The sequence below is a fragment of the Vanessa cardui genome, chromosome 12 (assembly GCF_905220365.1).
Source record: "Vanessa cardui chromosome 12, ilVanCard2.1, whole genome shotgun sequence".
Taxonomy (NCBI): Eukaryota; Metazoa; Arthropoda; class Insecta; order Lepidoptera; family Nymphalidae; genus Vanessa; species Vanessa cardui.
The window spans coordinates 10,818,271-10,834,120 of NC_061134.1; the positions used below are offsets into that span (position 1 = coordinate 10,818,271).

The 15,850-nt window shown below is 32.5% G+C and overlaps 1 protein-coding gene across 1 annotated transcript in view; it reads left to right on the forward strand.

Moving 5' to 3' along the window:
• LOC124534191 (fibroblast growth factor receptor 3-like) overlaps nucleotides 1–15,850 on the forward strand; it is a 149,148-nt gene that overhangs the window by 130,601 nt on the left and 2,697 nt on the right. The window contains exons 9-12 of the mRNA XM_047109901.1: nucleotides 3,573–3,639; nucleotides 9,301–9,454; nucleotides 13,047–13,307; nucleotides 14,195–14,399. Coding sequence (XP_046965857.1) covers nucleotides 3,573–3,639; nucleotides 9,301–9,454; nucleotides 13,047–13,307; nucleotides 14,195–14,399 — 687 coding nt within the window. The remainder of the gene's footprint in view (nucleotides 1–3,572; nucleotides 3,640–9,300; nucleotides 9,455–13,046; nucleotides 13,308–14,194; nucleotides 14,400–15,850) is intronic.

Sequence of the window (15,850 nt, forward strand, 5' to 3'; positions counted from 1 at the left end):
AGTGTTTACATAAATTAAATAGCCAACACCTAAATGCACAATACGCTGGAAAAATTAAATTTACTACATCATAAAATAAATAAATCTAGCAAATTGCACTTTACTAAATAAATTACTTTCTTCACACCTTTACAATCCTAGTGTTTATAAACTTAGCTAAAAAATTAAGTAACTATTTTCGATACCTTTACTCAAATGAGTTATATGAACTTTATATGGAACTCTTGGGAATAGAAAAGAAAATTCAATGTCAACAAAACACAGATCAAAGTTTAATAATAAATAGATAATAATCAAGTAAACTAAATAGAAAATACTTATGAAAGATATCGACAAGTACGTCGTTAAGTATATTATGCGACACAACTTAGAGGTCGCATCGGCAAAATTCGTAAAAAGAATTGAGTACGCTATCCCAAATTATCAATATTCATTTCTCATGCGCGACATATTCGCGACTTTGCTTAAACGTAATAACTTGTAATATCATATGACCTAATATATTCGTCGATTTGACTCGTCGATTTACATGCACTTGCTTTCTCTGACGCGAGAATCTATAGCGACGAAAAGCGTCGAATGGCGCGATAGGGAGCTATTTCTGTTGGTTGTGTAAATCGGCAGTAATCGGTTTCATTTTCATTCCATTGCATTTTCCGATGCTACATCTAATTTGTGTCGTACTATAAATCTTACGAACAGCAGATCCCAATGAGCATATCGGGACCATATAATTATATCTAATTAAATCTCCTATTGATCAGTGGCATTGGTAAGCTTCCCATTGTCAGTGGGCAACATGATGCCTTTCAAAGTAAAACAGATCAATTTACATCGTTATTATAAAACAAGTGATGATCTTAAATAAGCTATTCCTTTAAAACAAATGACATACGCTCATACAGGAACATTTGACTGTTATGAATGCAAATGCACAACTACTGGTCCAAATATTGTCAACATGTAGATTCAAAAAAAGAACAATCAAGGAATTCTTTAATTACTCTTTGAATCAGGCAATTCTTTATTTTTATGGTATAGGTTGGCGGACGAGCATATGGGCCACCTGATGGTAAGTGGTCACCATCGCGCATAGACATTGACGCTCTAAGAAAAATTAACTATTCCTTACTTCGTCAATGTGCCACCAACCTTGGGAACTAAGATGCTATGTCCCTTGTGCCTGTAGTTATACTGGCTCACTCACCCTTCAAACCGGAACACAACAATACTGAGTACTGTTATTTGGCGGTAGAACTGATGAGTGGGTGGTACCTACCTAGACGGACTTGCATAAAGCCCTACCACCAAGTAATTCGTTTGTTGATAAATGATTAGCAGTCAATATTATAAATGTGAAAGTAACTCCCTCAGTCTATCTATCGCTCTTTCACAATCAAACCTCTGAACCGAATTTGATGAGATTTGGTATGAAGCAGACTTGAACTCCAAGAAAGGGCATAGGCTACTTTTTTTGCCTGGCACATGACAACAACAGCAGCCTGTAAATTCCCACTGCTGGGCTAAAGGCCTCCTCTCCCTTTGAGGAGAAGGTTTGGAACATATTCCACCACGCTGTTCCAATGCGGGTTGGTGGAATACACATGTGGCAGAATTTCTATGAAATTTGTCACCTGCAGGTTTCCTTACGATGTTTTCCTTCACCGCTGAGCACGAAATGAATTATAAAGACTAATTAAGCACATGAATCAGCGGTACTTGCCTGGGTTTGAACCCGCAATCATCGGTTAACATGCACGCGTTCTAACCACTGGGCCATCTCGACTCTCGCGCAACACCCTAAAACGCCAGCAAAGCCCGCGGGCGACTACTAGTATATTATACCACGGGTCGTAACTCTCATTGCTACAAAGAAATTATTATGTTGACGTCTAATAGCTTCTGAGGTAAAATTACAAGGAAAAGTACCTGTCTAATGCAATAAGTCAGATTCAGGAAGGATTGGATATCTTATGACTATGCTTACGTCGACTTTACAAATTATAACTTAAATGTACCCTCAAAAATCCAAATAGACTCTAATTCATTACCAATAAAGTCTCAAATCGCCTAGCAAATTGCCTATCAATTGCCAAACCAAGTTCTCTGAAACAAGATGATTTGCGTTTTGCGAATTAATTTAAACCATATGTAAATGTATTAAAGTTTAAAATTGTTTGGAGATGATAATAACGTCAGTTGTGATTGGTTTATGCGTGTGAACGGACGGTGGGTAAATTATTACGTAAAAGTTACGTCACACAGGCCGCGCAAGATGACCTATGACATGTCTATAGGGATGGGATGTACAAAAATATCGAGTAATTAATATCAAAAACTAATTAATTACTTTAAGTGTCGCGATCACTTTAACTAATTTCCCTTTGATATCGAGATAATTTGTTTTAACTTGTAATAGTTGCTCGAAGCAATAATTACATATTTTTTTCTTCGTATACTATATTCTAATCGTAAGAAGAGAGAAAAGCCAAATAAAAAACATTTAAAAGCAAATTTATGCGGTGTCATTAATCAATAGCTTGATTAAGCTATTATATTCACTATGAATTAGCGAAAAAATGGAGTTTTAGACGTTTACGAAACTGTTATCGGAATATTTGATATAAAATGAAAGTGGAAATAAACATTTAAATAGTGTTATATTATAAATGAAGATATATGACTAATTAACTCCTAATCAAGCACAATATAGCTGAATTATTAGAAAATCGCATGAAATAAGTAAATTTAAGGTTTGTTTATCTTTTTTCCTATTTCCGTTGGATTATGTAGATTATATTTTAAAATTGTTAATTTCGTTACAAGTCTCTGTAATGCCAAAATAATAATAAAGTAGCACTAATAATATATAACTTACTACTAAACAATTTGGATGAATACATTTTCCTTATATTCTAAACTAATTTATGTTCAATTATCACCCCACGTTATAATAAGTGAGCTTGTTGGTGTAACTAGTTTACCCTTTCATTACCGATATTATTTACGGATTATAGTTCATGAATGAACCAAGAGCCACGAAATATTTTCGATATTATTTTATCGACATATTATCGACGACGCCGACACATCTCTAATCCAGCAGTTGCGTGTGATACTGGCTAGTGACGGGATGCCCTCAATGTAGCAACTATTCTAATCCCTTCGAGCTATAATTCTTTTTACAATTCTGTAATAATTGTAACACGTATGGTTTTTAAATATGCATTACACGATATTTACCTAATTACTTTTATAAATAATTAAGTTCCAATCATATTTTGTTCCACGAGAATTATTTTTTTAATAAGAAAAGTATGAATTAACTTCGTAAAATAATTTTAAGACTCATTTTATAGATTCGAAATAAAATAAACGATAATAAACAAAATAAAATTATTGATTCTGAATATATTTTTGTTCCAAACATTCTTTTAAAAGTTACTAATAATAATAGACTAAGTAAGAAAGGCTCTCAAAACGTAGATAATATGAAACTCAATCGAATGTAATCTTAATTAATTAAACATGAAAACAAATATTTTTATAACAAAAGTATCTTTCATCGACAGAAACAGCGAAATACCATGTCGAGGTCAAATGGAGGAAAGTCCGCTCTACGTACACAAAGAATTTGAGGTAACTTTTATATATTATATAATATATATCCTTTTACAATATTATTTCATCTTTTGATTACATAAAGTATTTCTATGTATTTATATCAAAGGAATAATTTCGAATGTCTTTATTATACATATTAATATTCTTATAAATTGTATTTTCTATATTAACATAAGAATTAATAAAATAAAGCGATTAAATATGTACAAATATGAATTAAAATTACTGTATAAATCTTGACCGCGTGGAATGGTGGCAAGAATGCTAGCAGCTACCCCGTTGAATCGCAATTCCGATCCTCTTGGCTAAAACGAACCAACCCTGTCACCAGTGGAGGAACTGAGGCGAGGTGTTATACATTTGACGAAGCATTTTACACCACTACTCCAAGGGTCCAAGGTGTTTCAACAGCAAATGAGACAAGAAAGTAGAAAGATATAAGATACAAATATTATTACTTACAAAGAACTTGATCAAAACAAAATATACCATTCTAGCTTTATATATGTTATATATATAGTTCGTGTGTAAAACATTTATTCAAAAAAATCTTAAAATATCAACATTATCAGATTGATAAATGACGTTATAGCTTTTGACATATAATTTTTTTTTCCAGCGATTTTAGCATTTGTTTTTTTGTGTTAGTAAAAGTCTCTCCGATGATGTTGATGAATGCGTACACGTATTACTCTCTGAAAGGGTCGTTCCATCGTCGACGTGGTTTTTTTAATCATTCATATAAATTTCATGAAACTACTATAAATATAATCACATATCATATAAGCATATAAAGTAAATAATTAGTATTTATATAAAAAATATATTTGAATATTTTGATCTTTTTTTTTACTCTGCTACAAAACTTCAAGAGCCAAACCTTATAAAAATTATAGAAAATTGTGGTAAAAAACTTTTATACTATTAGTATATAATGTGTTTTACCACTTGTACACCGCATGTGCTTTTACGCGGCTTACAGTAGAGTCAACAAACTGAAATTGTTTCTTAAACAAAAAGAAATACGCCCCCTGCAGACAACCACACCCTCTCTCTCTTTATATTTCCGTCTCTTTCTATTGTATACGGTTTTATATAATACTATTTAAATAAAATTATTTCAATTCACACGGAATTTGTGTAACAATTTATGTCTTGTGATTTAATTATTCTTCAAACGCTGATATTTTTTTCATTGTGTCTTTTATTTTTAACTTCGTCCCACGACACTTCTTCTATTATTATTTTCTATCTGTATATCTATCTATGTGTCCATTACTCTTTTGGTAATATATTTTCTATTCCATTCTTATAATTTTCCACTCAATCAATTAAAAGCGGAGTTTTGTTAATCAGAATCAATTATCCGAAAACTGTACTCTGGACGGTATTAAAATTTAATTAAAAACTTTACAAACATGTTTTGTTAACCCTATTTCAGTTCATAAATCGATAGCAAACTATTTAAACAATTATTTATTTTATATTTAGAACTCAATACCTCATTGGTTAATTATTTAGTGACTAGTGGTTCGCAAAACTTTATGTTTATTCTACAGATTTTTTTAAATTTCGAAACTTATGATAGGGTTTGTCGATCGAGCGCGATTTTGGTTTGTTTTTTTATACAGCCATAACGCCGCTGTCAATGTGGCCAGTATTGTGCTCTCTAAAATTAATTATTTGATAAATCATAACAAATTAATAAACAGAAATCAATCAAATGAAGAGGATATCTTCATTTTTCTTTACATCTACGGCTAGAGCTCTTCAAAATGAAACTGGTTTTTTATCATCACTCCATAAACTCTACACTGGGACAAAAATCGGCTTAAGCTATTAATATATAAGATGATGTCCGCGTTACTGAGTTCGATAAGGGTAGCGTCTCCATTGAGACTTACCACAAATTTATCCGCAAATACAGATGCACTCTCTATGGGAATAGGAACTCATAAATCCGACGGAAAAACATATCCGATACTACTAGACAATGTTAAGACCCATAACTGACGGCCTTATACTTTCCCGGGCACGGAAGTGTACTGTTCCAAATTTAAAATTATTTAATTATTTTTTTCAATCCATACTTAGGTTTAACATCGAAACCTCAGGATAGCCTTAAAACGGTACACTAGAAAAACGAGGCAAATAATCAAACACTATAGTACATAATATATACCAATATTATAAATCTGTAACTTTGACTGTCTGTCTGTCGTTCTTTCACCACCAAACTGCTGAACCCAATTTGATAAAATTTGCTATAAAGCAAATTTGAACTGTAAGGAAGGACATAGGACATTTCGCCAAACACACACACACACACCATTAAAAGGCAAGCGAAGACGCGGGCGAATGCTAGTATTCTATAACTTAAAAGGGCTCGACATCTTGTAAGTTGTAACATAAGTGTGACAATTTGACAACTTTTATTGGATATTTCTTCATTCTTGTCGATGTTTCTTATTAATTAATGTAGTTACAAATTTCCTCTTTATTTATTTCCCTTGGGATGAACAGAAATGTACGGTATATATATTTTATCCCGTGAAATGTTAGTGATTCGACAGGAAATTACAAAAAGGAATTTGTTCGAAGTCCTTATAAAGACGCGACTAAGCTATTTTAAGATATCATTTTTATTCTTATTATATTAGATAGGTTCTCTTTCAATTTAGTGTATTATATATGAGGAGTATATAGAAGTCTGTTGATTTGAAAACTTAAAATATAATTTTTTATGGAATAGGTTGGCGGACGAACATATGGGCATCCTGATGGTAAGCGGTCACCATCACCCATAGACAATGACGCTGTAAGAAATATTAACTATTCCATATATCGTCAATTCGCCACCAACCTTGGCAACTAAGATGCTATGTCCCTTGTGCCTGTAGTTACACTGGCTCATTTACCCTTAAAACCGGAACACAACAATACTGCGTACTGTTCTTTAGCGGTAGAATATCTGTTGAGTGGGTGGTACCTACCCAGCTTGCATAAAGTCGTGGCACTAAGTAGTATATATTATATACAATCACATTTATCAAGTTAATATTTGAATTAAAAGCGCGTGAAACTTTGAAGCGTAACTAATAATATAATGCTTTGATATACTAAAACCTTCTCTGAAACGTAAGGCATCCGGTTATGTCTTATGTACTATAGACAAAATCTTTTCTCATTTATAAGTATAATAGGTCAACTGCCCTATTTTCTCAGGACAAGTCCTGATTTTTATAATGTCCTGATATGTCTTGGATAGTTTTTAGAAGCGATTTGGGATATTACAGTAACCTCACCTAAACCTAGTAAGGTCATAGCTTAAACTTTTGAAATCCCAACATTTCCCAAGTTTGCTTATTATTATAGTTTGAATTTAATTTACCATATCTTCACTATAAATAAAATTTATCTATACTTCCTCGCTCTTTATTCTGCGACCTATTTTGAAACTGAAATTGTTTAAATTTTTGCTAGCAACCCCAATGTAAATTAATCTACATTACATGGTAATGCTTACTTTATGGCATACAAGATATTCATCATTAGAACACGTTGATTGTTGATGATAAAATCTAAAATGGTCCAAAAGTAACACTAAAATTGTCACGTTCTTCGTGATAATTAAAGAAAATATCGTGAGGAAACCTGTCACATAAGCCGTAAGACAGAGCTCTAGGGAACAAACGAAGTGTCCATCAAATCCAAGAGTTGACAGACATATCTGACGTATAAAATAACGTATTTTTAAGGCTTCGTTTTCGTTTTATCGTCAGCTGTAACAATGAAACAGATAGAGAGTCTGGTGTATATCGGTCCAAACTTATTTCTTTACTACAAATCTCTTAGACTGATATATTATACAACGGTTTTATTAAATTTCGAATATAAACTTAATTGAAATAAAACACTCCACGCTTAGTAAGTACTTTCACTTTTAAATTAATATCACGAAGCATTAAAAATAATTATATTTGTAGCAAATTTAATAAAAGTTATAATTTAGATTAATTTCAATACAGCTACTGAGACACGACTTTTGTCGCAACATCTACGAAGATAAAATTAAACATTTGTTTTTTTATTACAACGAACAAACAAACTGACATGATAACAGTTGGTTCACAACATTCCCCGTCAATATACTTACAATAATATTTTGTTGTAGTGTCTATTTAATAACAAACTATGTATAAAAGAAAATCGCTTACCGCTGTCTTTCCCTACGTTCTTTAAAATTACGCAACGGATTGTAATGCGGTTTTTGTTAATAGATAGATTGATTTGATTGGAATATTTTTGTATATAATAAATATACAATACTTATAGTAAAGTTGTACTATATTTATATTATATCTAGTCTTCCTAAAGATAAAGTTTACAAACAGACGTATATAATATATATGCATTTAAAGAATAACAAGAAAAGGTCAGTGAATAGCAATATTTGTTCAATAACATAAATCTAAAGAGTTTGCTGAAAAGAACTAATTATGGATATTGCTAAGTATTGGATTATTTTTGGCCTTAGATTACCGATGTATTGAGAACGCTTAATGACTTTATAAAATCACGTTACAACCCAAGGAGTTGACGTTTAATAAAGATGAAAGGATAAAATTGACGGTCCAAATAAAAATTGACGACCTCAGTGGTCGAGGAGTATGTACACCGATTTTCATGGATGCGCCACTCCGAGGTCCCGGATTCGATTCCCGAGACTTTTCTATGTAGTCTTGGATCTTTTGGATGGGTTTGTGGTACCGTCGTTACTTCTGATTTTCCATAACACAAGTGCTATAGCACGTGTTTATCATATCTATATGTATGTGTAATGGGATCAGAGTAATGTATGTGATGTTGTCCAATATTTATATTTATTTATATTCATATTTAAATAACTTATTTATGTCATTTAAAAAATAGCTCTACAAGAGTGTTTTATTTTCTATATTACTTCTTGGAACATTTTGCGTACATGTGGGGGTATTGATTACATCTGGAGGTAGAATGTTTGCAGTCCCGTATGATAAAGCTCTATAAATCAAATCTTCATTAAAAGAGAAACCTTAAAAGTTCCAATAAAAAGATCCCTCGGGGCTATTCAAAATAAATCCTTACAAATTTCGTCGCTGAAATTTTATTTAAAAACGAAAAGAATAGATGTCATTTGTCGTGAGAGAGTATCGAATAACAGATTGAATAGAAATTTGACCGACTTCAGATTAAATACAAAATAAATGTATTTTTTATATTACGGCATAAAAATGACTTTTTACTAGTAAAGTAAAGTAACAGCCCGTAAATTTCCCACTGCTGGGCTAAGGGCCTCCTCTTCCATTAAGTAGAGGGTTTGGAACATATTCCACCACCCTGTTCCAATGCGGCTGGGTGAAATACACATGTGGCAGAATTTCGATGAAATTAGACACATACATGTTTCCTCACGATGTTTTCCTTCACGGCAGAGCACAAGATGAATTATAAACACCAGTTATAAGTTACAGAAATAGTTCCACAAAACCCTACGACTAAATAGTGGAGAACACTTTTCAAAACAACTCAACTCAACTGTTTAGTGTACTTATATATTTCTCTTTACTTATGTTTTCGTTTTAATATAGCTTATTCTTAAGTTCATTTTGTTTAAATGAATTAAATTTGTTTCAGACAGAAGACAGTGCTGTCGATCACTTCGAAGTTAGCCGGTCTCGTGTACACCTGGGCGCTCTGATTGGCAGCGGTGCGTTTGGACGCGTACACGCTGCCCAACTGGACATGCCGGGCGGGGAAACTATAACAGTGGCTGCTAAAATGCTATCCGGTATATTATTTACGTTTTCATATATGTTCTAATAACTTTTAAGTTCTGAAGACTGAACAATCGGATTAACTAATATGATGTCTATTTGTTATCAAATGGCGCAATTTTCGTATTTATCAATTTCAAGCAAGCAATTGTTGGTTTGGTTTCTAGAAAATGCCAAAATATTTTTAATTGTTGAATACAAAATAATCTAGCTAAGTTAGAGCATATTCAATTTTGAATATCCTTCGAAATTATTTTCAGTTTTGTTTTGGATTAGCTCCTTCATGCTCTGCTCAATGCCTCAGTTATTTATACTTACCACCTAATAGAATATCACAATCACAAATGTGTCAAGTAGCCTCGCTGGCAAATAAGCGTTGAGAAGAATTGGTCACCACTGCTCATAGAAATTGCGGTACCGTCGTAACTTTTTATTTTCCATAATACAAGTGCTTTAGACCCTTACATTGGGATCAAAGTAATGTACGTGATGTTGTCCAATCTAGAAATTGGCACAAAAAATATTTTTCGTACCGGATGTTACCAATTCACCACGAATTTGGGAACTAAAATGTTTCAATGATAATTTAGCTGTCCAATCTTCAGTCTGGACACAACGATTCTAAGATTATATTCGTAATCATCATATCAAGATGACCTGTTCATTTATCTTGGTTTATATTGCTTCTTGTATTCTGAATTATTAATGGAACTTATGACACAATATAAAAGACACAGTATTGGCAAAGAAATAAGTGTTCTAGCTCACTGAAATTGAAATGATGGCTGCGTGTTGGTGCGTACTAAGTTTACGTTCACGATAAATATCATGAGAGCAATGTCGATAAAAGTTCTTACAATAACAAAAAGTTCACACGGCCCGATTTTAACGACATTTATTGCTCAAGAAAAATTTAAATCGAATTTGAATGAATATGTTCTAATGTTTAATAAAAATGATTGCGATATAAATAACGGAGGTGAATATTTGTGGAGAATTAATGATGCAATTTACTTCATCGATGATTTGTTTATATTCCAACAAAAAAACGTGCTTTCTAGCTTAAAATACATTGAAAGAATTTTTGAATTCAAGTAACACCAGTTAGTGTTGTAATGCTCTGGCACGAAGGGTGAGTGCCAGTATAACTTGAACCACAATGGACATAACATCTTAGTGCTCAATGTTGGTAGCACATTGGTGATGAAAGGAATTTTTAATAGTTTTTACAACGTCATTAACTTTGGTGACCTCTTACCGTCATTTTGCTTGTTTGTTCATTCGCCTAAACACAACATAACAAATGGGCTCCATATTAAAAGATGAGACGGTTCACCAGTTTTTGATTTAGCAATTGGTCGAATAAAAACAACAACACTATACTTAAGTTATTTGTTGAAAAACTTGGGCCTTTTCAAGTCCTCTTGAAGAAGCCCAAGTAAAGACATACGAGTGATCATTCATTAAACAATAACCTAACTGTTATTTAAACTTAAAATATCTGATTGAATTGTTTATGTAACATAGTTTCGCTAGTAATATAATAAAATTGTCTTGAACTAAATTTTAATAGTAAAGTACCTCTTTAATTCACTTACACTTTGGAAATATTTAATTAATACTTTACGGACCGTAATGAAATATTTACTTTAAGCCAACGGTGATCAATTCTTAGTGCTTGGAAAACTAGTACTCAGTGAAGTATTGAGCGAGAAAATTAAATACAGTTGAAATCTATTTTGAAACTAGCGAGTTCTAGTCTTTTGTAAATGTTACACTTCCAAGAAAGTTTTACTTGAAAAAATACAATCCTGTGAATTCCCTTTTTTTGGTAGAATTTCCGACATCATATGATTGTTGTCGGTTGGAGATAAGGCACCTCCTTGCTTTATCCTCAACAACAACAACGTGCAAATTTTCCTCTGCTGGGTTAAGAGTGTAAGGTTTGGTTGATAGAATCGCCCTTAACAAAAATATTACCCTTATCTTACGACACTCCCTGATCGAGATCTGATGGCTCTATGGTCTATTACAGTCTTCTAGAACACTAGTTGATCTAATTCATCCCATCAGTGATTTCCATTAACAAATTATAAAAGGTTCCCCCATATACAAAAGGTTGCGAACCACTGCCTTATATTATTAAAATTAATAATAATTCTCAAGCATAGATTAACATAAAGCAAACCATTTAACGTCAGCTTAGAACACGCGCTTAATGAATTTCACTTGTTACAATAACCATTACATAAGGACGTCTAGGAAATGAAAGTGTGACTATCCCGGGAGTCATGTTGGACCGGTTTAATTGCCTTGTTCCGCTTTTGACGTTTATTTTTATTTCAATTATAATTCCATTTTATATAATTATATAATGACTGAATATTGTTTACACGGAGATTGCAACTTCATAACGTTCTTTATATGAACAATCGTTTCTTTATTTTCGTTAAGGACTCTACAACTTTAAAAGGCAATTCACAATTCACAGCTAGACTAATGCCTACTTTCCTTTGAGGAGAAGAAAATAGGAAACTTAATAGCATGTTAATGTTCTACTGTTGGGTAAAAGAATCCTCTCCGTTTTTGAAGAAAAAATTGGTATTTACTCCTACACGCAGCTTGAATGTATGTGGTAGTTTTTATCCGACAGAAGTAAGTTATCCTCGCGACGTTACCGAGCTTGAGATTAAACTAACGCTCGTTTTCCTATTGTGCCTATTATAAATTACAAGCACATGAAAACGTAACAGTCCTTATGTTAGAAAACGAATCTTTGGCAATATTATGTTTAAAATTCGGGTATTTTGACCACCAGTTAATGTTCTGGGCTCGTATTTACATAACCTCAATATTGTGCGTCACTTAAGACACCTAAAAAGTGCCTACAACAGCACACACACTCATTGAACTTTTTCGTTGAAATTTGATCCACGGTAATTAGTACCAAAATTAGTTCATTTACATCTTGTAATTAATCAGTACAAGTCATTATTAATATCATAAAAAAATATTGTTACAGAATTTGTTTCATTTTAATTATAAAATAAAGGAACTATTACACAGTTTAGTCTTGTCCGTTAATTAAAACTTCTGTAATAGGCTTACTCTTCGTTAAATTAATGAAAGATAATTATTTATTATTTTATATATTTTTAATTTAAAAAAGTATAACAAATATTTTTGGGTATTCCTAAAGAAAGAAGATTAATATTTTAATTGGTAGTTAAATTACGCTCATCAAAAGAAAAATCAGCAATTAATAAAATATCATCATAAGTTGTTAACAGTGACTAACAAAAATATTGGTAGCTGTATGAGACAAATTGGAATGAAGGATTTGCAATTTATTTGTATTATTATAAATATGAATTTATGCTAATGATATATCTACTAAAGTACTTAAAATTAGTATCGTTTTAGTCCAGCTAAATTGATTGAGATAAAAATGCGAGTAAGCTCGGGTTAATATATCCGCCAGAGACAACTTTTTACTTCGCTAAGTTGGTGATACATTGATACCAATGTTTTGGGCATTGGTGACCACTAACAATCAAGTTAAGCATTCGCTGGTTCGCCTACGCATTATAAACAAAACTATTTCAGATAACGCTACGGAGGAGGAGATGCAAGACTTCCTTCGAGAAATAGCCATGTTGAAACATGTTGGTTCACACAAACATGTCATCAGACTAATAGCGTGCTGCACGCGGCGGTCTCCACTGATAGCTCTATTGGAACACGCTCCAAGAGGAGACTTACTCACTCTCCTTCGAGCGGCGAGAGGACGTCGCCATATTGATGAACCAAAGACAAGTGAATCAATTTCTGAACGCGGCGCCAACGGTCGACCGTCTGAAGCTGACAGTACGTATTTACATTTTATTGAAAAGCGCGAGCGACATTTTCACTATTTATTATAAAAATAATGAGGATTTTAGAGGTATTAGTGAAACCGACATGATCAGATACGTGCTATAATGCTAGATTTATTTCATCTTCAGTAAAACTATATGCTGTTTTAGTACTACTATAGTTGCGTTTACGTTCCATTGACAATATCACCTTAATAAATCATCATATTTATATTAATAATAATAGTCCTTAAACAATTAAATGTTTTCTAAGCGCCTGGCTATTTTAAGCAGCAATTATTTTCAATACTAATATGCTATTATATTTAAGTAGGTGCTTAAAGTGAAAATTGTTAGTGTACAGAAACTTCATTAATTTTACTAAATGATTAACTGTTAAGTTAAATATTTAAGAAATATTAAGATTATTGCGAAACTAAAATAACATCTATTTCATATAATAATGGAACGTTAGGTAATCTTTTTAATGTAAGTGAAACGGTAAATTTGTCGAATCACGGCTCCAATCTTTTCTATAGTTATTTTCCAGTAGTATGTAATATCTTAAGTAATATTAAGGGGCCACATGTCTTTTGATCCCTAAAAAACTAAAAAAGTGGTAATATTCATTGCATTATTTGAATGATATTCTCCTAGTGCCCAGTGAGTTTCAATTATAACACACACACGCCCAAAACCAAAGAAATCAATAAAAAATTTGAGCACTTTCGAGATGGAGCTGTGATCCGATAAAATAATTTTTATCGGATCACAGCTCCATTCGTTAATACGAATTTTCTGATAAGGTTAAAATACTTCTGAATTCACTTTTTTTTTTGTAAAATAACATGAAATTTGATGCAAAATCCACATTCAATGTTATTGCTATTTGTTTCCCAGCGGAGTATACCAACCTGAGCGACTCCGATCCACCTATTTGCGGGAATTCAGATGACAAGCTGTATATTGATGCTAGTCAGCCAAAGAGCAAGGATCACTACGTGGCTGAACCAGCGTTACAGCTGGACAGCGCAACGATGCGCGAATATGCCTTACAAGTAGCACTAGGTATGCAGCATTTAGAAGAACGGGGGATTACGCACAGGTAAGGTTCTCCATATATACGATAAGATTTACAAATTCGTTTCTATTCTATTAAGCAAATCCTTTTATTATAATCTTTTTAAATACAATGTCTAAAGCGAAAACCAAGACACTGTGGGCATGGCCGTCTTTACCATACTACAAGGGGTACGTGTCCAGGGCCTGAGAGGGTTCCCCAAAAAACCAAAAATTTCTTTCAAACGTTTGTGCTGTCGTTGACAGCTATGTATATTTTTGAAATTTCCATATTTGTTAGTAATAATTAACATATTTACCAAAAGGCTAGTGATGATAGTCGTCAGCCGATATTAAAGGTAGAAAGCCATAGACAAGCTCTTCATGATAGATATAGATATACTGTAGCCGTAAAAATCGTAAAATTGTACAACCAATCAGAATAATACGAATTTACGAAAATTACCGCACCGTTATTTAAAACTATACTTTAGGTCTGGCTATAAACAAATTATTTGTACATGGTTGTAAATATATACTAAAAAGGCCCCAAATTCATAGGCTCCAAATGACCCCAGCATAGCTTGAGACGATTCTGGCTGTGGGAATTAATTAATTCTATTTAGTACATAATGAATACCAGAATCATCGTACATAGGACGACGCAGATTCCTCAAGAAAACTATGTTTCTTGCCTCCGCTAAGCACAAGATAACTTACATGGATACAAAGAATTGATCTTGGTTGTAATACCCCAGTTTTGTATTTAATATAACAAAACAAATTAACACCAATGTCTTCTGATTATATGTACCGTGTAATAACACATTACTCATTTTTCTCTTTGACATTATTAACATAATATTATATTCAGTCGAACATTTCGAGATACTTAATTAATTAGCTTCATTATAATAACTTACTAATTAAAGAAATCATTAAATATTCTTTATATTTGATTAAAAAAAATAAGTCCTCTTATGGACGATTCTTATATAAAAATATTTTTATGTATTTTAAATGTTTAAAGCTAATTAAACCGTATTAAAGTTTTTCGTTTTCATTTATTGATAACAAAAAGTTTCTTTCAAGTTCGTAACTTTAAGAAATCAATCATTTGTATGAACATTTTTATCTAAATAATAAAAAACACAACACGACTATGGCTGACTGCGCCTCAGGGGCAAAAGCCCGGGAATTTGACAATATTTTCTCAGAAAGCCGTGGCTGGGTTCATGTTCCCGGCTTTCCCGAAGTAAATATTTGATTTACCGTTAAGCACAATCATGTTACGCAAACAAAAGGAAAATGTTCCGTAATCCTGACGCTGCTTATAAAAAGCTTACTTTGTAAATACAACAATACTGTTTTTATTCACCGGTGATTTTTAAAAGGTCCACCTGAATCGATAATGCCTCATCGTTTATCCCGTCAAATAGTACCCTGTAATATATTTCGGTTTTAACTGTTTATTAATAGACATAACTCTCTCATTTC